Raw genomic sequence first — 23,330 nt, 5'->3', positions numbered from 1 at the left:
GCACATCGCGGGTGAATTAAGTTAGCTGTTGCTTACAATCGTTTAATACACAATAAATTATTTCATAATTTAATAATTGTTCATTTATAATATAATAATATATAATAATATATATGTTTTGTTAGTAGCTTGTACTTGTGGATCGTTGATCAGTTAGCACGTTGTTGAAAAATATTAATAAAAAAATTTAAAAGGTACTCAATAATCTTCCAAGACATTATCTGCCATCGTTGAACTGTTGTGTAACCCCGGTAACCCTTAAAACACAAAGTACAATGCATATTACAAAATAGCAGGTAAAAATCAATTACAGTAAATCCCTTCCTATTAACATAGTAGATTTTGCCCTAATTTTACACACACTTTTCTTAGTGTGTTCACACTATACTAACTAAAATACACTGCTTAAAAAAGTATATAAAGTTGTTCAGAATGCGTAGTTTTGGCTTGTTTACCAGCCTAATAAAACACTTAAATTGTATTCGCTCAAAAATGCGTACGCTTTCAAAAAAAAAATTCAATGTATTTAAAAATAGGTTATTTACTGTTTTAATGCTAATGTTATATTAAGCATTTTACCATATTATTTTTATGAACTAATCTAAATTAACAGATGTAGGTAAATATATATTTTTGCTGAAATTGTCATGTAGTGATACAATTTGCATGGAGATACTCACAACGTCATATTTTTGCAACTTTTAGCAATGTAAATCGGATCCTTCCTTTAGTGACTTCCCTTGAAAATTAGGTTGACAACACTGGCCCCGCCTACATTGGGTTTTTGTCTCTCGCAGACTTCCCCTCAGGAAGCCGTTGAGTCAGTCGGAGCGGACGCCATTAACAGCAAGGAGAACCGTGAGCCGATGATGGTAAGTATGATGTCGCTTGAAGAGGAGCCGCAGTGTGGAAGATCAGTAGCGCAGTCTCTCTAGAATCGTCCGCCCCTGGCCAGCAGAACGACTCGCCTGCACATCCTCACCAGCACGTGCAGACTATCGCAGCATTGAACGCACTTCCTCATGAAGAAGGTGTGTGCTTTCCTCTGCTATTCATTTATATCAAAGACTTTAGGGTTAAGCTGTAAAACAGGTCTGTATGAAGGCAGTACAATATGGAATTCCTTCAATCACGAACTTCGTGTACCTCATTCATAAGATATGCTAGTGTAACTGTTTCATTCAGTATAGTCTAATTGTGTTTATTTGTGACAATTCTGTGTAAATCTAGTTTGCACTGGCCAACAATTTTATATTCCTTGTTAAATGTGTTTGTGCAACGTAACAATTGGTACTGTAAATTGATAATAGTTTTACTAATGAATTTCTGCTTCAGTATGAATAGTTTTAATGTGACAATTTGCGAAAGAGTAGTTTTTTATAATATCAAAAGTTAACACGAGAATGTTTTTTGTACAACTCTAGAATTAAGAATAGTTTTACTTAATAGAATTTTCTTACAAATTGTTTTTAAATCATTATAGCGTAAATTGTGCTAAACCAGTTTTACAAATTAATTTCGGTTAAATTGTGGCATTCAGTTTACATATGAATGGTTTTATGAGAACTTTTTTGAAGAAAAGGCCCCTTTATGCAACACTTTATATTAGAATGTTTTTGTGCCTAATTAGGAATTGTCACTATAATTTACTCAAGAAAAGTTTCACAGATTAATTGCTGTTTAAATTGTTTGCAAAACCATTCTTCCGCGACACTGTTGAATTCATTTTAAATCTGAATGTTTTGATGTGAGTACTCTCACAAAAGAATACTTTTATTATGCAACCAATTTCACGTTAGACTGTTTTTCGTGCAACTCCAATTGTCACTACAATTTACTTCACAGTTTGGGGACATTAATTTTCTGTGTAAATTATATTTAAACTATTCCTTCCATTAAACTGTCATATTAATTTTTAAAAAATACACTTTTTTTTTTTTGACTACTCACTAAAGAATAGTTTTACTTGAAATAAAGCACATTAGATTGTTTTTGTGGGACTATATAATTGTCCCTACTATTTCCTTAATAGTTTTATGCCATTAAAGATCTGTGCTAATTTTTCGTAAAGCCATTCTTGTGTAAACTGTTGCATTAAAATTACCTGAAAGTGGTTTTTGGCGTGACCATTTAATAAAGAATACCTACACTTATGTAAAATGGTAGACTGTAAAATTGTCACCAAATAATTTTACTTAATTAGTATCTTTACAAATTGCTTCTAAAAACCATTATTTTGTGAACTTCTTGATTTTTTCACACTGTATTCTTGTGTAATCTTCCATATTAAGTTTTGAGAAGAATTTGCTTTCTGGTGAACAATTTCAGTAAGGAAAACTTTGCACAAACAGTTTATACAAGAATGGTTTGGTGCAACTGGTGTTGTTGCAATAATTTACATAAGAATATTTTTAAAAACAAATATCTTTGCCAGTTGTTTGATAGCTTGAGACAATCAATTTACGTAAAAATGTTTTTTACGACAATTTTTGTAAGAACAATTTTGCACAGCATTTTTTATTTATGTTTTTTTCATGAAAGAATGGTTTTGTGCAACTAGTATTGTCACCATAATCAATGTAACAATATTTATTACAAGCAAATATCTTTGCAAATTGTTCATAAACAATTTGTTGAACCTGTCACATTCTATTTAGGCAAGAGTAGTTTTGCACAACTTGCGTGAGAAAAGTTTTATGCAACAATTTTTAAGAATGATAAAATGTGTGAATACTATTATCGGCACAATGAATATGGAATATATCGGTATGAATAATTTAAAAAACTTCTCTGCAAATTTTTAGTAAAACCATTCTTGTGTAACACGTAACATTCAATCAATTTACATAACAATTGTTCTGTATGGCTTTTTTTTGTCTGTCGTCCACTTTCATTTATTATACTCCTAGTAAAATTCTTCTTGAAATTTGTTCTCTCCATGAAAGTGCATCACTTTTCAGTTTGCACAAGAAATGGTTTTACCACAATTTTAGAAGAATTGTTTATTCAAAATATCAAAAATCTCTCTTTAAATTGGAAGAATCTTTGTATTATTCAAAATATCAAAAATCTCTCTTTTCAAATCTCCTCTTGATGACCGTTTCTGTAGATCAGCGATCTAGAAGCTGAAGACATGTCGAAGGACACACCTGGGATGTGCTTTTTCACAAGAAGGTCCCGCGCTGAAAAGAATTTCGCCTCAACATCTTCAAACTCGTACTCTACTGGCTCCTGGCCGTGAGTTTTTCTGAAATCCAGAATTTTAAACACGTGACTCAAAGCAAACCCAGAAAACAATCCTTCTCACCTCCAAAATCTCCACACCTACGTTGTCTCACACTTCAGATGGATGATGGCAGGGAGCCATGTTTCGTTATAAAGATCTCTACCGCTCTGTTTCGAACACATCTTAGTAGATAGAACATGCGTTCGGAGCAGAGAGACCTGGAGCGAGGCTCCGGTTAAAGTCTGGTCAACACCCTTCAAAGTCTTCCTCGATGAGTTCATGATGGAATACAAGCCAATGAATGGAACCATGCAGCAAAGCGTAAAAGCATCTCTCTCTTGGTCTGCAAACAAAGCATCGTTCTTCTAAAACTCCCTCCTGAGAATTTTGTATATTTTTTTTCAGGCTCCTAAACCTGAGAGGAAGGAAGAGGAGGTTGAATAAAGGAATCAGAACACCGTCAGTCCATTTAGGATCATTATACTGTGTAAACAGGCTTTAATGAATTTCTATGTTAACTCTATTAGACATCTTCAGTCACTATGCTGCCCTCTGCAGGTGGAAAAGAGCACATGGGTCACATCTTTAAATCCACTCAGTACGGCAGCCCGACCTACTGCGCGTTCTGTTCGTCTCTCATCTGGATGATGACAAAGCGTGTGTCCCCTGCAAACGTGCGTTTCAGCTCGTGTATTTTGTATGATATTTTCAGCCTGGAAAAGTTTAAACTCTTAAATAATGTAAATAGTTATAAAAATGGGACTCGAACAAGATTGTTTTGCAGTGCCTTCATTTGGTTCTCTTATTTTACAGCAGTATTGTAATTCTCACAAAACACATTAACATGTCTTAAGAAAATTTATTTTGTGCCAGAATTATTATCATTAACAAAACCTAAAAAATATAAACATTTTCTTTACTGAAATAAAATAAAATATATAAAACTTAGCTAAAATTCAGCTAGTTCTAATTTTTTGTTTAGTTAAAGTTGAAGTACTAAAATAACTACATTTAAATAAACTAAAACTTATTTTAAAAACTATATATATATTTATATGGTATTTTTAAAGTACAATTCAATTCAAAATATTAACAAAATCTTTAATAACACATTAATAACACTATAATACTGGTTTTGGTTCAGTCATCATAGCCTGGAGTTTCTCTATCAGTTTCTCTTTTCCCGTATTTTAATTCGAGTCACTAAGAGTCTTTCTTCTAGTCTTGAGAGCAGTATAATCAGATTTCTTTCCTGTAAATTCGTCCGTTTTCATCTGGACATGATCGATAACGGGCACATTTTCCTGTTGATGTGAGTGGGAAACGTGATGCTGGTGCTCAGATCCGCCGTTAACCGTGTGCTTGTTGTTTCTGGTTTTCTTCAGTCTGTCGCTATGCATGTCACAGGAAGTGCTGTCTGAGGATGACCACCACATGCAGTAAGAAGGTAAGAACGCTTTAAAATACCCTTACTGTCTGGGTTTTCTCTCTCTCATATGACAGATGATCATCAGTTGTATATGACTCGTCTTTGAATCACAGAATCTTTGTGCCTCAAACCTTCATTACAGTCAAAAGGTTTGTCAAGACAAACTCTGATGTTGGCTTGAGGAAGCCTGTAGTAGATTTACAAGCTTGAAGTTCTAGGGTGTTGCTATGTTTTTGCTAGGATGGTACTATGCGGTTGTGAGGGTGTTCTATATGATTGGTATGCAGTTGTCCAGGTGATCTGGGTGGTTGCTAAGGTGTTCTGGTGGTTGCTAGGGCGTTGCTATGCAGTTACTAGAGTTTTTGGTTGTTTGTTACTCTGGTGTTGCTACATGGTTGCTAGGATGTTATTATGCGGTTGCGAGGGTGTCCTGTATGGTTGGTATGCAGTTGTCCAGGTGTTCTGGGTAGTTGCTAAGGTGTTCTGGTAGTAGTTAGGGTGTTGCTATGCAGTTACTAGAGTTTTCTGGGTGGTTGCTACTAGGGTGTTGCTATGTTGTTACTATGATGTTACTATGCATTTGTGAGGGTGTTCTCTATGGTTGCAATTCAGCCATCCATTCTTTCTAGTTACTAACTAATTCTTTTATTATATAATCTATTGCTATGCCATGCAGTTACTAAGTATTCTGGGTGGTTGCTACTAGGGTGTTGCTATGTGGCTACTAGGGTGTTGCTATGTGGTTACTATGATGTTACTATGCATTTGTGAGGGTGTTCTCTATGGTTGTTATGCAGTTGTCCAGGTGTTCTGGTAGTAGCTAGGGTGTTGCTATGTACTTACTAAGTATTCTGGGTGGTTGCTACTAGGGTGTTGCTATGTGGCTACTAGGGTGTTACTATGCATTTGTGAGGGTGTTCTCTATGGTTGTTATGCAGTTGTCCAGGTGTTCTGGTAGTTTCTTAGGGTGTTGCTATGCAGTTACTAGAGTTTTCTGGGTGGTTGCTATAGGGTGTTGCTATGTACTTACGAAGTATTCTGGGTGGTTGCGACTAGGGTGTTTGCTATGTGGCTACTAGGGTGTTACTATGGCATTTGTGAGGGTGTTCTCTATGGTTGTTATGCAGTTGTCCAGGTGTTCTGGTAGTTTCTAGGGTGTTGCTATGCAGTTACTAAGTATTCTGGGTGGGTGCTACTAGGGTGTTGCTATGTTGTTACTATGATGTTACTATGCATTTGTGAGGGTGTTCTCTATGGTTGTTATGCAGTTGTCCAGGTGTTCTGGGTAGTTGCTAAGGTGTTCTGGTAGTAGTTAGGGTGTTGCTATGCAGTTACTAAGTATTCTGGGTGGTTGCTACTAGGGTGTTGCTATGTGGCTACTAGGGTGTTGCTATGTTGTTACTATGATGTTACTATGCATTTGTGAGGGTGTTCTCTATGGTTTGTTAATGCAGTTGTCCAGGTGTTCTGGTAGTTTCTAGGGTGTTGCTATGTACTTACTAAGTATTCTGGCGTGGTTGCTACTAGGGTTGTTGCTATGTGGCTTACTAGGTGTTACTATGGCATTTGTGAGGGTGTTCTCTATGGGTGTTATGCAGTTGTCCAGGTGATCTGGTAGTTTTCTAGGGTGTTGCTATGCAGTTACTAGAGTTTTCTGGGTGGTTGCTACTAGGGGTGGTTGCTATGTACTTACGAAGTATTCTGGGTGGTTGCTACTAGGGTGTTGCTATGTGGTTTACTATGATGTTACTATGCATTTTGTGAGGGTGTTCTCTATGGTTGTTATTGCAGTTGTCCAGGTGTTCTGGTAGTTTCTAGGGTGTTGCTATGCAGTTACTAGAGTTTTCTGGGTGGTTGCTACTAGGGTGTTGCTATGTGGTTGCTAGGATGTTACTATGCAGTTGCGAGGGTGTTCTGTATGGTAGGTATGCAGTTGTCCAGGTGTTGTAGGTCGTTGCTAGGGTGTTGCTATGCAGTTGATAGATATTTGGTAGGGCTTTTTTATCAGTAAAGCCGGTTCTGTAATCAGCAGTAAATCTCCATCACATTCTTTTAGATCATTTCAGATGGAGCAGCATTTACTACACAAAGCTGTAGTTCACTGAAAAGTTACGCAAAAAAAATCACAAACAGTATTACGGCATGATTATGAAATCGAAGAAATCGTTCTTCGATTTCGATAATGACAGCTGTTTGCATAGCTTGTCAGTGAACTACGGCTCTGTGTAGTAAATGCTGCTCCATCTGAAAGCATGTTTACCACATTTAATAACATGTTTTTACTTCAAACTCACTTCATAACGTCAGTCGAGTGTTAGTCACGTTGAATCAATGATAGCAGTTGAATCTTCTATTTATTCAGCTTCCGTTATAGGGATTTCCTGGTTTTGTTCTGTGGGGCGTATTTGCAGTTTTTGCACGAGAGTATCATCTGGCCTTCAGATGGAAATTCAGTGGACCCTGCTTAACTGAAAGATATGCATGACAATCGCAACATTTGCCTAATCACGATTGTGATTTCAATTCGATTTATCGTGCAGCCATAGTATTTGGGGTGGTTAATACTAGGGTGTTGCTATGTGGTAGCTAGGATGTTGCTATGCAGTTGTTGGGTGTTCTGGATGGTAGTTATGGAGTTTTTCAAGTGTTCTGGGTCATTGCTAGGGTGTTCTGGGTGGTTAGTATGCAGTTGTTCAAGTGTTCTGGGTGGTTGTTAGGGTATTGCTATGCAGTTACTAGGGTGTTCTGGGTGGTTGCTAGGGTGTCAACTAGGGTGTTCTCTCTCATATGATAAATGATGTTTCTGTGCAGTGACCAGTTGTATGTGAATCATCTTTGTGCTTCAAACTTCATTACAGTTGTCATTTTTTCATGTGATTCATTTGTGTACAGTCCTGGCCAAAAGGTTTTGGCAGTGACATAAATTTTATGTTTTGCAAAGTTTGCTGCTTCAGTATTTGTAGAATATTTTCCACGTTTCTATGGTATACTGAAAAACAATAATAAGCATATCATAAATTTTAAAGGCTTTTATTGGCAAAAAATATATAATGAGTCAATATTTACAGTGTTGACCGTTGTTCTTCATAACCTCTAGTATTCACTTGGCACGCTGGATATTAGCTTCTGGGCCAAATCCTGACTGATATCGATCCATTCTTCCTTCCTTTTATAGAAATCAGTCTGCTCTTGCAATCCATTTAGTATGATAGTGATTTCACCTGACTAGTACTCATTCACACTTTAACATGTGCTGCTGATATGATTAGTCAATTAATGTTAGCTGGTCATTTTGTGTCAGAATTTAAAAAAACAAAAGTAAATTTTTTGGCCAATGAAGCTTTAAGTAGTTATTTAAAATGCATCTGATCGACACAACAACAGCTTAAGCAGCAAACTTCGCAAAACACAAAATTGATGTCACTGCCAAAACTTTTGGCCATGACTGTATGTCTCTATGTATGTGTGTGTGTGTGCTCAGTTTGACCCCGAGCTGTCTTCACGGCAGTTTGGAGTAGAGTTGTCTCGTTTAACGAGCGATGAGAGAGCCGTCCCCCTGGTGGTGGAGAAGCTGATCAACTACATCGAGATGCACGGCCTGTACACCGAGGGCATCTACAGGAAGTCTGGATCCACCAATAAAATCAAAGAACTCAAGCAGGGGCTGGACACCGGTGAGCTATATGTCTGTTTATTATAAACTTTATTCAAGTAGCAACTTTCACTGACAGCGCCACATGTTTGCTTTCATCGCAGATGCAAACAGCGTGAATTTAGATGACTACAACATCCATGTGATCGCCAGCGTGCTGAAGCAGTGGCTGCGTGACCTTCCCAACCCCCTCATGACCTTTGAACTCTACGAGGAGTTTCTCAGGGCTATGGGTAAGAGCATTTATGAAACGTTTTTAATAATAAAACTGCTTATTTTCATACGTTCTTGTCCCCAAAAACACTTCAGAAAAACTCAAAATCTTGAAAATAATCTTAAAAATTGTATAAAAAAAAATGACCCTAACCCTAACTCTAACCCTAACCCCTACCTAACCTAACCCTAACCCTAACTCTAACCCTAACCCTAATATTATGGTAGTCAATGGCAACCGTCTTCTATCCCTTTAAGAAGATTGTTGTGAATTCTGTTCTCTTACTATTTTCTGCAAAATACTCATATTTTGGCTGATTCACGTGGGTATAATGTGTGTGTGTTGTCATTTTGGCTGGTGTAGGTCTGCAGGATAAGCGTGAGGTGGTTCAGGGGGTTTATTCGGTCATCGATCAGCTCAGCCGGACTCACCTGAGCACACTGGAGAGACTCATATTCCACCTGGTCCGGTGAGACGATAGCCTGGATGCTTCTACTCAATGCCTGCAGCGACAGCAGAAAGCTTGCAGTTATTTTAGCATGGTCAAATTTATGTTGGTTTGTTTCAGGATCTCATTCCAGGAGGAGACGAACCGCATGTCTTCAAACGCACTGGCCATCGTGTTTGCACCGTGCATACTGCGCTGTCCCGACACCACCGACCCGTTACAGAGCGTCCGGGACATCAGCAAGACCACCGCGTAAGACACGCTGTATACTTCAATGAGAACATAATACCAGTGAACCGCATACGATGGAAGCGTATTTCAGCCATGCAAAAAAAAAAAAAGAAAAAGATATATATATAATATATATTATTATTATTATTATTATTATTATTATTATTATTATTATTATTATATTTTTTTTTTTTTTTTTTTTTTTTTTTTTAAGATAATTGAAACTTTATATCTCACAAATTAAGAAAAAAGTAGCAATTTCCCTCTATATTTTTATTCTGTGGCAGAAGAAAACAGAATTGTGAGAAAAAAAATATCAAAATTCTGCTGAATCTTTTTTACAATTGTGATAAGTAGACTCAGAATTCTGAGAAAAAAACTAAATCAGAATTCTAAGAAAAATAGTCAAAAATGCGAGACAAACTCAGAATTCTGCTGAATTTTTTTTTTTTTCAATTGTGAGAAGTAAACTCAGAATTCTGAAGAAAAAAAGGTCAAAATTGTGAGAAGGAATCTCATAATTCTGTGAAAAAAGTAACAATTGTTAGAAATAAACTCCGTTAAAAAAGTTGTGATAAGTGAACTCAGAATTCCTAAAAAAAAAAAAAGTCAACATTGCAAGTAAACTCAGAATTCTAAATAAAAATAGTCAAAATTGTGAGACAAATTCAGAATTCTGTGGAAAAAGTCAGAATTCCAAAAATATAAAATAATAATTGTTAGTTTACATTTTTCAAATGCCAGATATAAACTGTGAGAAAAATGATAAAAAGTCACAGTTACCTTATATTTCTATTCCTTGGCAGACATAAGCTTCCATTGTATACTGCCTTCTATTTTATGTTTTTGTAAAACAGCATGCAACTTAAATGCCGGCCAGTTACCCACATGTTTATTAAGCATGTTCAATACAATTTTCAATACGCATGTTTTAACTTCCTCTTCTCAGGTGTGTGGAGCTGATCATCTGCGAGCAGATGAGGAAATATAAAGCCCGTCTGAAGGATATCAACACACTGGAGTTTGCCGAGAACAAAGCCAAGAGTCGTCTGACGCACATCCGGAGATCTATGGTGAGAGATACGACCCTCTCAGAGCCCCAGACTGACCCTAGACCTGCACCCTGACGCTGTCACACTCATGGCCTTCCCATTTAAACCCCGCCCCCACTGTGAAGACGCACTTTCCATGAATGTGTCCCGAGAAATATAGAGCCACAAATCACGTTCCCCATGTGTTGACAACTGTTGAGTATTTTACTTTAAAGATTATCCAACTTGATGATTTTACATTCATCAAACATTCACATTTGATGGCTTGATATATCTTATTATTGTTATTTATTCTATTTATTTTCTTTTTTAATTGTACACTGATAGCTTAATTTATGCTATATCTGTAATGATTTTTAACCATTCACATTTGATAGCTTAATTTAGTCTATAAATATATATTAAGACTGTATTAAGTTTTGTTTATTTAATGTTAATTGTTTATTTAATGATAACTGAATCTATGCTAAATTTGTGAATTTCTAAACATTCACATTTGATAACTTAATTTAGGCTATAAATATACATTTTATATATACATATTAATATTTATATAAATTAAAATTAAATGTACATATATTTAAAATATAATTTTTGTCTGTTTATTTTTGTTAATTTAATGTTACATTAATATCTTAATTTAGCCAAATTCTGTAATCTTTATTATTTTTTAATCATTCTAAACATAAATATATTTTTTAATTTATTATTATTATTATTATTTTTTTAATATAAATATAAATCATATGTATATATTATTTACATTTTATTATTAATCCTATAATCTTATTAATCTTTTATAATCTTATAATTTTGTTATCGTATTAATGTTTATAAAATATCTTTATTATTTTTTAATCAATCCCTTTTCTGATATCTTAATTTAGGCTTAATCTGTACAATTTATATATATATAATTATTTTCTCTTTAATTTTTATGATTAATGTTAATTGCTAGAATCAAATCAGACGAATCAGTGTTTTAAACCGTATTCAATCATGTCCCAAATTCTGCGATTCATGGTTGCAAAAATTTGGAAACTTCACGTAAAATTAATTAAAAAATAAAAATAGCTAACATAAATTTGATCTTCTTAGTTGGACGATCGGTTTTTTTCCAAGTCGTATTTTGTCCCTCGTTCATGGAAAGTGTCACACATCTTCACGTCCCGTTCTGTTTCCGGACAGACGTTCCTCTAATCCTGTTTTCTTCCCTTCACTCCTCCCCTGTCCTCTTCTCCCCATCCTCCTCTTCCAGAAACCAGTACTAATTGCGGTTAGGTTTATTGGCATTACAAGAACTGCCCCCCCGGTATGTATCCACGAGTGCGTGTCCGTGTCAGTGTAGCGTCGTAGCCATCCGTGTTTATTTGCACTGTTGAGGACGTTCCAGCTACTTCTGAAATGCTGTCGTGTGATTGGTTGTGAGGAGCGGCCAGATGTCAAGTCTTTGTTTATTTTGCGCTTGTCTTGTGTGAACCGTGCATACGGCGTGCTGCTGTGTCACTAACACTTCCTCTTCTTTTATTCCTCCTGCATTCGCTTCTCGCTGCGTTAATACACAGCCAAACGCAGTGAAGAAGGTAAAGCTCAGTGACTGTGTGTGTGTGTGTGTGTCTGTCTGTAGGAAGTCGCAGTGCTGTCTGTCTTTCACGTGTTGAACTGCAGTCGTGCTAGACTTTGTGCTTTATTCATTCACATGCAAGCACAAGCCAGAAACAATTATATGCCTTTTATATAAATCTGACCTTTTATATAAACAATATATACACACACACACATACACGTGTAAGTATATACACACACACACACACACACATGTGTACTGTAAGTATACACACACACACACACACACACACACATATATATATATATATATAATTTATTTATTTATAATTTTATAATCTTTAGCTGTCTACTAGAGTAGCCAAATTTAACCTGGCAGTGGGATTGTAACAAAAATCTAAATTGCAATTCCAAAATGAAATAATAATTTAAATCAAATATTAATTACATTTAAACAACAGTTTAATTAAATGTAACATTTAAACGTTAATACATTTTTTTTAATATAATTTAATTTAACTGTAAATAGTCATTCCAAATTACCAACAATGCCTTTCTCTTAGATAAAAAAGCTTTAGTTTTTGCGAATTATAATTATAATATTATAAATTATAACTTTTGACATCTGAAAACTGATATTTCAACATTTTTTCACTTATTTTTGTTTGTTTAATGTTACATTGATAGCTAAACTTATGTTGTGTCTGTAACGTTAATTTATTTTATAACAATTTATATGTAATTTAATTTAGGCTATATATTATATGAACACATATTTATAAAAAAAAATTAGAATTGTCTATTTTTTTGTTCATTTAATGTTACATTTATAGCTTAATTTAGCTAAATTTGTAATTATGATTTTTCTTTGTAAACAATCACAATTGATATCTGAATTTATAATTATACATGCATACACACACACACACACACACACACACACACACATACATATTTTTGTTAAAAGTTTATTGATTATATATATGTATATAATGTTGTATAATTATTGTCTATTTTTGTTAATGTTACATTGATGGCTTAATTTAGGCCTAATCTGTAATTTTATTATGAAGTTTATTGTTATTACTTTAGGAATGTTTAATGATTACATATAAATAACAATTTCATGCTTTCCGCTTGGATACGAAAGCTTTAGTTTCTATGAATTGTAAACTCGGTCTTTTGACATCTGAAAACTGATATTTCATCTATTTTAATGTATTATTAAGGTTTTTAAAAACAGCCACCCTAGAGCTTCATATCCTGTTTTCTATACACTACCAGTCTAAAGTTTGGAATAATTATGATCTTTTTTATATTAATGTTTTTACTGTATCAACTAAATGCAACCTTGATCAGCATAAACAGAAATAATCAACAAAAACAAACTATTCCAAAAAATAATTTACAAAACTAAATTAATCCAAACCTATAATTACTCCAAGTAATTTAATCCAAGTCTAGCATGACTCCACGTTCCGGTCTGCTGTTTTCTTCAGGGTAAGGCGCGTTTACGCAAAACCGGCCTCCACACGCCCTCGCCGCCGTTAAGCCCTCGGGCCGAGAGGGAGGAGCCAGGCGAGGAGGGGGCGGAGTCTGGGCTGAGTGAGCAGCAGCAAGCAGCCATGCAGCAGGAGGAGAACGTTTTGACTCAGCAGATAGAAAACCTGCAGAAAGAGAAGTTAGTAAAAACTTTGTGTCATAATTATCATGTGTGTCCCTGGAGCACAGAAGCAGTCATAAGTAGCACAGGGATATTTGTAGCAATAGACAACAATACATTGTATGGGTCAAAATTATACATTTTTCTTATATGCCAAAAATCATTATGATATTAAGTAAAGATCATGTTCCATGAAAATATTTTAGTAAATTTCCTACCAAAAATATATCAAAACTTAATTTTTGATTAGTAATATGCTTTGGTAAGAACTTCATTTGAACAACTTTAAAGATGATTTTCTCAATATTTAGATTCCCCCCCCCCTCAGATTTTCAAATAGTTGTATCTCAGACAAATATTGTCCTCCTAACAAACCATACATCAGTGGAGAGATTATTTATTGATAGTGTATAAATCTCAATTTTAAAAATTTACCCTTATGACTGGTTTTGTTGTCCAGGGTCAGATTTATTGTCTAAATGTCTTACTTTCATAATCGCTTTACTTTAGGGAAGAACTGACCTTTGAGATGCTGGCTCTGGATCCCAGAGCGTCCGATGACGAGATGCTGGAGTCGGAAGCGTCCATCGGAACAGCAGACAGCTCGGAAAACCTCATGGAGTCGGAAGGTGCCGCGTCCGATCAATGGGGTAACGACGCTCATTTGTTTGCAAGAAGTAGTTTTAAACGGATAGTTCACCCAAAAAGGAACATTTCATTATCATTTACTCTTCTTCATGTCGGTCCAGAACCCATAAGACTCTGGAAAATCTTCAAATTAAGGAATTTTTAGCAAAACCTGAGAGGTTTCTGTTCCTCCATTGAAAGCCCAGGCAACCAAAACTTAAAGATTCAAAAAGGTCATGCAGGTGTCGTAAAACAAATCCATATGAATAAAGTGATTTAAAACAACATTCACTCACCTTAAAGACTTTATTTAGGTAGACACCATATTGAATTTAGGATGAAAACGAGGATGTGAGGTCTTTACAATGGCACACATTGTATAAAAGTCCTACATCATGTAATTTTCACAACTTTCAAAACTGTTTTATGGCGTTTTTGTCTTCTGAAAGTGATTGTATCCCTTCACAAGATTTGCATTAAACCGATTTGCATTAAATCTGCAAACTCAGATCCTCTGGACAGAAGCCTCTCAGGTTTCATTAAAAACATCTTCATTTGTGACCCTGCAGCACAAAAGCAGTCTTAAGGAGCACAGGTATATTTTTTCTTTTATGCCAAATATCATTAGGATATTAAGTAAAGATCATGTTCCATGAAGATATTTTGTACACTTCCTACTGTAAATATATCAAAACTTAATTTTTAATTAGTAACATGCATTGCTAAGAACTTCATTTGAACAACTTTAAAGATGATTTTCTCAATATTTAGATTTTTTTAGTTGTATCTCAGCCAAATATTGTCCTATCCTAACAAACCATACATCATACATCAATGGAAAGGTTATTTATTCAGCTGAAATAAATCAACTCTTATGAACAGAACCAAGCACCAAATAAACATTTTATTTTCCCAGAAGTCTCATGCGTTTGGAACAACTTTGCACATGATTTGAATGGTCAAATGTCTCCTTTGCAGAAAAAAAAAAAGTCCCGGGGCGTCATCTGCGACACGCTGGAGGAAGTCCGAGTCCAAAAGCAGACGCGGTTTACGGCGTCAGCCTGAATCTCTGGACTCGGTGGACTCGGCCGTAGCCTCGCTGTCCTCCGTGTCGTCCACGCCTCACTATCGCTTCGCTCGTCCTCTTCTGGGCCGCTGTTTTTCGTCAGCCTCTCCTGGGGACTTGCACATCCTCCCCGACCAGGGAGGGCTCCGGACAGGCTTCCCTGACCCCTCGATGTGGCCTCCAGCTGCGAGAAAACCCCTCCCCGGCCCAGAGGGAACCGAAGCTGCCCGCCAAAAACCCGCGAGCCGGGAGAAAGCGGCAGCGGCGGCCGGAGGAGAGAGCATGACTTCGGTTCTTCTCAGCCTTTGGTGCTGTATGGGAGTAATGAATTTATGGTGTGACGACGATGGTGTCCAACATTAGCCGGAGCTGGTAAAGCAGAAACACCAATGGATGTCCTGAAAGAGAAAATGCTTGGAAATCAGCCTTCAGTTGCTTGCCCTTAAGGAAGGTACTAAAAACTGATGCTGAACGACCTGCTGACTGTAACGGACCTGCTGGACCGGTCTGTTTTCACAACAAGAATAGCTGAACAGGGAAAGAGCGATTTTTAACGTCCATTTTCATGTTTACAGAACTGAGCCAATGAGAAGTCAAGCCACTTCAACTGACTGCATGCCGTATTGCTACCATATTGTTTTCACTCTATGATTAAAACCTTTGATAAAGTGCTAAATATGTAAAATAATATTATATTATTGACAAGGGTCGAACGAATCGTGTAAATAGCTGAAATCCCTGTGCTGCTGGTTGAACCATGTGAAAATAACGTCTTTTTGTGTTGCAGATTGAAAACTAGGGCGCGTGAATCTGGTGTGTGTGTGTTTGTGTGTGTGTGTGTGTGTTGTTTCTTATGGGTCTGACACAAACGCGCACGATTTAGGTCTTATTTCATCCCATTTTTGCATAATGCAAACAAATCTTGGTTTTCTATGCAAAATCGGTTTGATTGTGGGGTGAAATCTGACCCCGGGCATGTGCTTTAACCCACGTTTTTTGCTTTTTTTTGGTTCCAGGAACACGTTTTCCATTCAGATGAAAAAGCAAAAGTTTGATAAGGGATGAAAAGTCTGATGTGTGTTTTTCTGTAGTTTTACTTGACATCCTTTTTTCTTTTGTCTTTTTTTTTCTCATCAGTGTTATGCACAACCAAATCAGGACTTTAGTTTTTTTGGTAAATTGCTTTTTTTTTTTTTTTTTTTTTTTAAAGTATATTGTGTTTATACATGCTGATATTTATTGTGAATTTCAAGTATATTAATATTTTTGGTGTTCCATCGTGCCATCTGGAGTCGCACGTTTAGTTGGCCATAACATCCTTTCTGTTAAAAAAACTTAGATTTAATTTAGGGCTGATTTATCACAAACATCCTCTGCTGTGGATTTTTACCCTTTAAACTGTCATTAGTAGATTAACATGCAAACTTATAGCAGTAAAGTACATAGAAAAACAAGGACACGTAATAGCAAAAAGCTCAAAGCTTCACTATATAGTTCGTTTACGCAGTCGACATTGCTGTTTATGTGCAGGGAATGTGTCTCCAGAAGCTGTTTACTCTTTTCGATGTGCTGTTACAGATATCTATGTCTATATCTATGTCATATCAGTCATAGCCTATTGCAAGAAACCATCACCATGGTGCAATATCACAAGAGACATTAAGCTATGTTTTTATGTTCTGGTAAGTATACTTGGGTACTGTCCTAAACTTTAAGTCCACTAATGCTCAAAAGCGGGCGGTGAGAAGGAAACGGTTGCTTGTTGCGTCCTGCATAAGTGAATGTGATCACTGTAGCATGCCACACTATTATCAAGTTTCTCTTTTACAGCTACTGTATTTAAGACCACGTTTGAGGCCGGAAACATACTCTGTGCAGAAACGCAAACCTGGATGCAGTTACTAACGGTGCGGTCACAAATTTCAGCAGAAGTTTTTGTGGAAAAGGTTATCCATTGATACTGGACTGCTATTTGAATGACTGGGATTTCGTCTGCAAAATTTCGCCATGTGAGAGTAAAAGTCACTGCAACCTTTTACTGTGGCTTCTAACACTTTGAGTTATGGAGGGCATAAAAAGAAAATAAATAATAACATGCTTTAGTGACTCAAATTGAAAAAGTTGACATTGACTTGTCATGACATACGAAGTTGAAATTATGATTTTAAAAGTTGAAATTCACAAAAAAGTTGAAATTATGACATAATTCATAATTATAAAATTTAGAAATTGAGTCGCAATCACGAAGTACAAAGTCATAATTATGATTTTAAAAGTTGAAATCGACAAAATGTTTAAAACTTTAAGTTCTTAACTTTAAGAAAATTAGGTTATTATATACTGTACTAAGTCATAATCATGAGATAAAAGTTGAAATTATGGTCTTAAAAGTTGAAATTGGAATTATAACAAGTCAAAATTATATAGAGATATAACGGCAAAAAAGTATTCATATAAGTTTTTAATCTCATAATTGACTTCGTATGTCAGTTTTAACTTGAGCGAAAACTTTCCCTCTTATCTTATAACTGTGCCTTTTTTGTCATAATTTCGACTTGGTTTATGATCACTTTGACTTATAAAGTCATAATTGTGTCTAACTATGTCATAATTAAGACATGACAGAAACGGACTTCAGTAACGGATGAGTTGCTGTCAGATTTAGGTAGCTAGCAATAAACATGTTGACAGGTGAACTAACATTATCTTAATTCTCTTCAAACCTTGCCCTGGAAGAGAAAAAAACAAAACAACACTGACCGTGGTGTTAATGAGCTTTAAGCACGCTCTTCAGAACGCAGAGACACGTGATTCTGCGTCGATTAAAGCGCGCGCGCATGCACTTGTGTAGAGTATGTTTTTTGGCGTAAGACTGTTGGCGTAAAAACAAGGGATGTAACTGAGTGATGTAATATCTTGCATATGACGATTATTTTACGTTGAATGATACTGCTCTGTGTGTTTTGATGGACTGACAGTCTCTACAGACAGATTTGTGATTTTCGGAGTTTGTGTTTGTTGTGCTCTTGTGAGCGCAGTTGTAAACGGTGCAATTTGTGTAATATTTCTTTAATGTGTAAAGTAAGGATGTAAAAAAAAAAACATAATCATTGTCTTTTAAAAAACAAAAAGAAGAAAATAAACGTGCTGATGTTTTCCTTAGTCTGTCGAAAGAGAGAGAGAAAGGGAGGATGGAAACCTATTCTTTCTATATAAACTGGGAATTACAGTATTGGAATGAATGGAAATAAATTTAAACTAGAATACATAATTTGGAATAAAGTCGAAATATTTGAGAATAAATCAAAATATTTTGAGAATAAAGTCAAAATGATCAGAATAAAGTCGTAATGTTTTAAGAATAAGGTCAAAATATTTATAGAATAAATTTGAAATCATAAAGTCGAAATGTTTTTATAATAGTCAAAATATTTTGAGAATAAAGTCGAAATTGAGAATAGTCATATTTTGACTTTATTCTCAAAATATCATGACTTTATTCTAATAATTTTATTTTATGAGAATCAAGTCCAAATTACGAGAATAGATGAAAAATGTTGAGAATAAAGTCAGAATTATGAGAATAAAATCGAAATTATGAGCATAAAGTCAAAATTACTCTCATAATTCTGACTTTATTATCTATATATTACACCTATAATCTCATAACTTTAGTTTTTTTTGTTTTAATTTTTACATTTTTTAACATGACATTAAAAGCCATCGTACTTTTCCCTGTCAAAAATGTTAGTCAAAATGTTTTGAAAATATAAATTAAAAATATTATTAGAATAAAGTCAAAATGTTTTGAGAATAAAGTCTAAATTTTTGAGAATAAATTAAAAATATTTTGAGAATAAATTAAAAATATTATGAGAATAAAGTCAAAATGTTTTGAGAATAAAGTCAAAATATTATGAGAATAAATTAAAAATATTATGAGAATAAAGTCAAAATGTTTTGAGAATAAATTAAAAATATTTTGAGAATAAAGTCTAAATGTTTTGAGAATAAATTAAAAATATTATGAGAATAAAGTCTAATATGTTTTGAGAATAAATTAAAAATATTTTGAGAAATAAATTAAAAAATATTATGAGAATAAAGTCAAAAATATTATGAGAATAAAGTCCAAAATGTTTTGAGAATAAAGTCAAAATGTTTTGAAATAAATTAAAAATATTATTAGAATAAAGTCTAAATGTTTTGAGAATAAAGTCTAAATGTTTTTGAGAATAAATTAAAAATATTATGAGAATAAAGTCAAAATGTTTTTGAGAATAAAGTCAAAATGTTTTGAGAATAAAGTCTAAATATTTTTGAGAATAAATTAAAATATTATGAGAATAAAGTCAAAATGTTTTGAGAATAAAGTCAAAATGTTTTGAAAATAAATTAAAAATATTATGAGAATAAAGTCAAAAATGTTTTGAATAAAGTCAAAAATGTTTTGAAAATAAATTAAAAAATATTATTAGAATAAAGTCTAAATGTTTTGAGAATAAAGTCTAAATATTTTGAGAATAAATTAAAAATATTATGAGAATAAAGTCAAAATGTTTATAGAATAAGTCAAAATGTTTTTGAAGATAAAGTCAAAATGTTTTGAGAATAAAGTCAAAATTGTTTTGAGAATAAAGTCAAAACTATGTATGGAATAAAGTCAAAATGTTTTTGAAAATAATTTAAAAATATTATTAGAATAAAGTCTAAATGTTTTGAGAATAAAGTCTAATGTTTTGAGATAAATTAAAATATTTTGAGAATAAATTAAAAATATTACGGTTGAGAACTAAAGTCAAAAGTTTTTGAGAATAAAGTCAAAATATTTTGAGAATAAAGTCAAAAATGTTTTGAGAATAAAAATAAAAATGTTTTTGACTCAATAAATTAAAAATATTTTGGAGAATAAAGTCCAAATGTTTTGAGAATAAACCGTCCAAGGGGAAGGGTGTTTGGTTGAATGTAGGAATAAAGTCCAAATGTTTTGAGAATAAAGTCCAAATGTTTTTGAGAATAAATTAAAAATATAGATAGATAAATTAAAAAATATTCTGAGAATAAAGTCCAAATGTTTTGAGTAATAAATTAAAAATATTTTGAGAATAAAGTCCAAATGTTTTGAGAATAAAGTCAAAAAAAATGTTTTGAGAATAAATTAAAAATATTATGAGAATAAAGTCAAAATGTTTTGAGAATAACAGTCAAATGTTTTTGAGAAATAAAGTCAAAATATTTTGAGAATAAATTAAAAAATATCTGAGAATAAATTAAAACTTATGAGAATATAGTCCCCAATGTTTTGAGAATAAGGTCCAAATGTTTTGAGAATAAAGTCCAATGTTTTGAGAATAAAGTCCAATGTTTTGAGAATAAATAAAAATATTATGAGAAATAAATTAAAAATGTTTTGAGAATAAGAGTCAAAATGTTTTGAGAATAAAGGTCAAAAGTGTTTTGAGATTAAAGTCAAAATGTTTTGAGGCGGATTAAAGTCAAAATTTTTGAGAATAATTAAAAAAATGTTTTGAGAAAAAAATTAAAAATGTTTTGAGAATAAATTCAAACATGTTTTGAGAATCAACATTAAAAATATTATGAGAATAAAGTAAAAATGTTTTGAGATAAATTAAAAAAAATTATGAAGGAGCCATAAATTAAAAATATTATGAAGAATAAAAGTCAAAAACGTTTTAGAAATAACAAGTCAAATATTTGAGGATGAAAATAAAATTACAAACTATCCAGTCTAGAATAATTATAAAAATATTATGAGAATAATACATTCCAAATGTTTTGCATACATACTCTCACGAGAGCTAAATAGAAGACAGACCAAAAGTTTTGAAAATAAAGTACATAATGACATTAAGAGAAACCATAAATTGTCACCCAAATATTATCAGAGAATACAAGGATCCAAAATAATTTGAGGGAATTAGAAGGAAAGTCAAAATGTTTTTGACAATAAAAGTCAAAATATTATTGAGAATAAAGTCAAAAATATATGATGAACAACAAGTCACAAAAGGCTTTTTCACAATAAAGTCAAAAATGTTTTGCCTGTGTGGAAGCAAAACAATTGAACATATAAGTCAAAATGTTTTGAGAATAAAGTCAACAATGTTTTGAGAAGCAAAAATTAAAAAATGTTTTGAGAATAAATTAAAATGTTTTGCGAATAAAGTCAAAAATGTTTTGAGAATAAAAGTCAAAATGTTTTGAGAATATAAAGTCCAAAATGTTTTGAGGCAATAAAAGTCAATAAAATGTGAGTTTGAGGAATGAAAAGGTATGGCAGTAAATAAATGAATGTTTTGGACATAAAGTCATGAAATGTTTTGAGATCATAAAGTCAAACACATGTTTTGATAATAAAGATCAAAATGTTTTGAGAATAAAGCGTACAAAAGTTTTGAGAAATAAAGTCAGAAACTGTTTTGAGGGATAGCAAATTACAAACTGTTTTGGAGAATCATTTACAAATCATGATTGAGAATAAATTCCAAATATTTGATAGAAACATAAATTTAAAAATAAGTATTATGAGAGATAACCATAATAAAAACTAATTGTGATAAAAAGTAAAAATGTTTGAGAATAAATAAAACAAAAATTATTATAGGAATTAATATAACTTAAAATATTATATGAATCCAAAGTACGTCAAATGTTTTGCGAATAAAGTCACTATATTTGAGTATAAATTAAAAAATTAATTCGGAAGAAATTAAAATATTATGGAGAATAAAGTCTCTAAATGTGTTGAGAATAAAGTCCAATGTTTTGAGAATAAAGTCCAAAATGTTTTTTGAGATTTGAAATTAAAAACTATTATGAGAATGAAAATTAAAAAATATTATGAGAATAAAGTCCAAATTTATGTTGTTTGAATATTAAAGTCAAAAGTTTTTGAGATAATAAATTAAAAATATAGCGAGGCTAAACTAAAGTTCAAAATGTTCCGAGAATAACGTCACAATGTTCACGAGATAAAGTCAAACAGTGTTTTTGAGAATCAAGTCAAAATGTTTTGAGAATAAATTAAACATATGATGAGCAATATAACTAGTCAAAATGTTTTTTGAGAATAAAATAAAGTCAAAATGTTTTGAGATAGAAATTAAAAAGTTTTTGATTATTAAGATTAAAAATGTTTTGTGAGGATTAAATAAAAAAATGTTTTTGAGAAAATTAAAAATGTTTGAGAGATAAAAGTCAAAATGTTTTGCGGGGAATTCAAGTCAAACTGTTTTGCGCCTAAAGTCCAAATTTATGAGAATAAAGTCAAAATGTTTTGCGAGATAAAGTCAAAATGTTTTGAGAATAAAGTCACAAATGTTTTGAGAAATAAAGTCCAAAATGTTTTGAGATATAAGTCCAAAGTGTTTTGAGAATCAATGTCAAACTGTTTTGAGAATTTTACAGTCAAAATGTTTTGAGCAATACATTACAAAATATTATGATATAAAATTAAAACTATTATGAAATAAAAGTATAAATATGTTTTGAGAACCACTAATTCAGAAAAATATTAGCGAGAAATAAATAAAAAAATGTTTTGAGAATAATTTCAAAATGTTTATGTCAGATTAAAGTCCCAACAATGTTTTGAGAATAAAGTGCCAAAATGTTTTGAGAATAAACCAAGTCCAACCTGTTTTTGAGAATAAAGTCCCAAAGTTTTGAGAATAACAGTCCCGAAATGTTTTGAGAATCAATTTAAATAAAATCTTATGAGAATAACTTTAAAAATATTATGAGAATAAAATCAAAATATTTTGAGAATAAAGTCAAAATATTTTGAGAATCAATTACCAAATATTATGAAGAAGTAAAGTCAAAATGTTTTGAGAATAAAATTGAACTGATGAAATATGATTTAATTCTCTGAAGTTTAACTTTTTTCTCAAATATTTTGACTTTATTCTCAAAACATTTCGACTTTCATTCTGGGGTAACATTTTGCGTTTTATTAAACTATATTTTTGACTTTTCAAAACACCCTTAACGACTTTATTCTCTTAATTTTTAACTTTATTCTCGATTAATTCTGACTTATATTTACAAAATATATTTACACCTTTAATCTCATAACTTTAGATTTTATTTTTTATTTTATTTTATGTACATTTTTTAACACGATACTAAAGACG

At 32.8% G+C, this 23,330-nt stretch overlaps 1 protein-coding gene across 1 annotated transcript in view; it reads left to right on the top strand.

The window, feature by feature from the left end:
- Nucleotides 1–15,515, top strand: part of myo9ab (myosin IXAb) — a 709,890-nt gene extending 694,375 nt beyond the window's left edge. The window contains 10 exon segments of the mRNA XM_042752793.1: nt 4,612–4,673; nt 8,137–8,329; nt 8,412–8,540; nt 8,885–8,990; nt 9,090–9,221; nt 10,150–10,273; nt 13,318–13,499; nt 13,992–14,131; nt 15,092–15,241; nt 15,244–15,515. Coding sequence (XP_042608727.1) covers nt 4,612–4,673; nt 8,137–8,329; nt 8,412–8,540; nt 8,885–8,990; nt 9,090–9,221; nt 10,150–10,273; nt 13,318–13,499; nt 13,992–14,131; nt 15,092–15,241; nt 15,244–15,515 — 1,490 coding nt within the window.
- Nucleotides 15,516–23,330: the final 7,815 nt, after the last annotated feature.

Source organism: Cyprinus carpio, chromosome B25 (assembly GCF_018340385.1).
Source record: "Cyprinus carpio isolate SPL01 chromosome B25, ASM1834038v1, whole genome shotgun sequence".
Classification (NCBI taxonomy): domain Eukaryota; kingdom Metazoa; phylum Chordata; class Actinopteri; order Cypriniformes; family Cyprinidae; genus Cyprinus; species Cyprinus carpio.
This window is presented reverse-complemented; position numbering and strand designations above follow the sequence as displayed.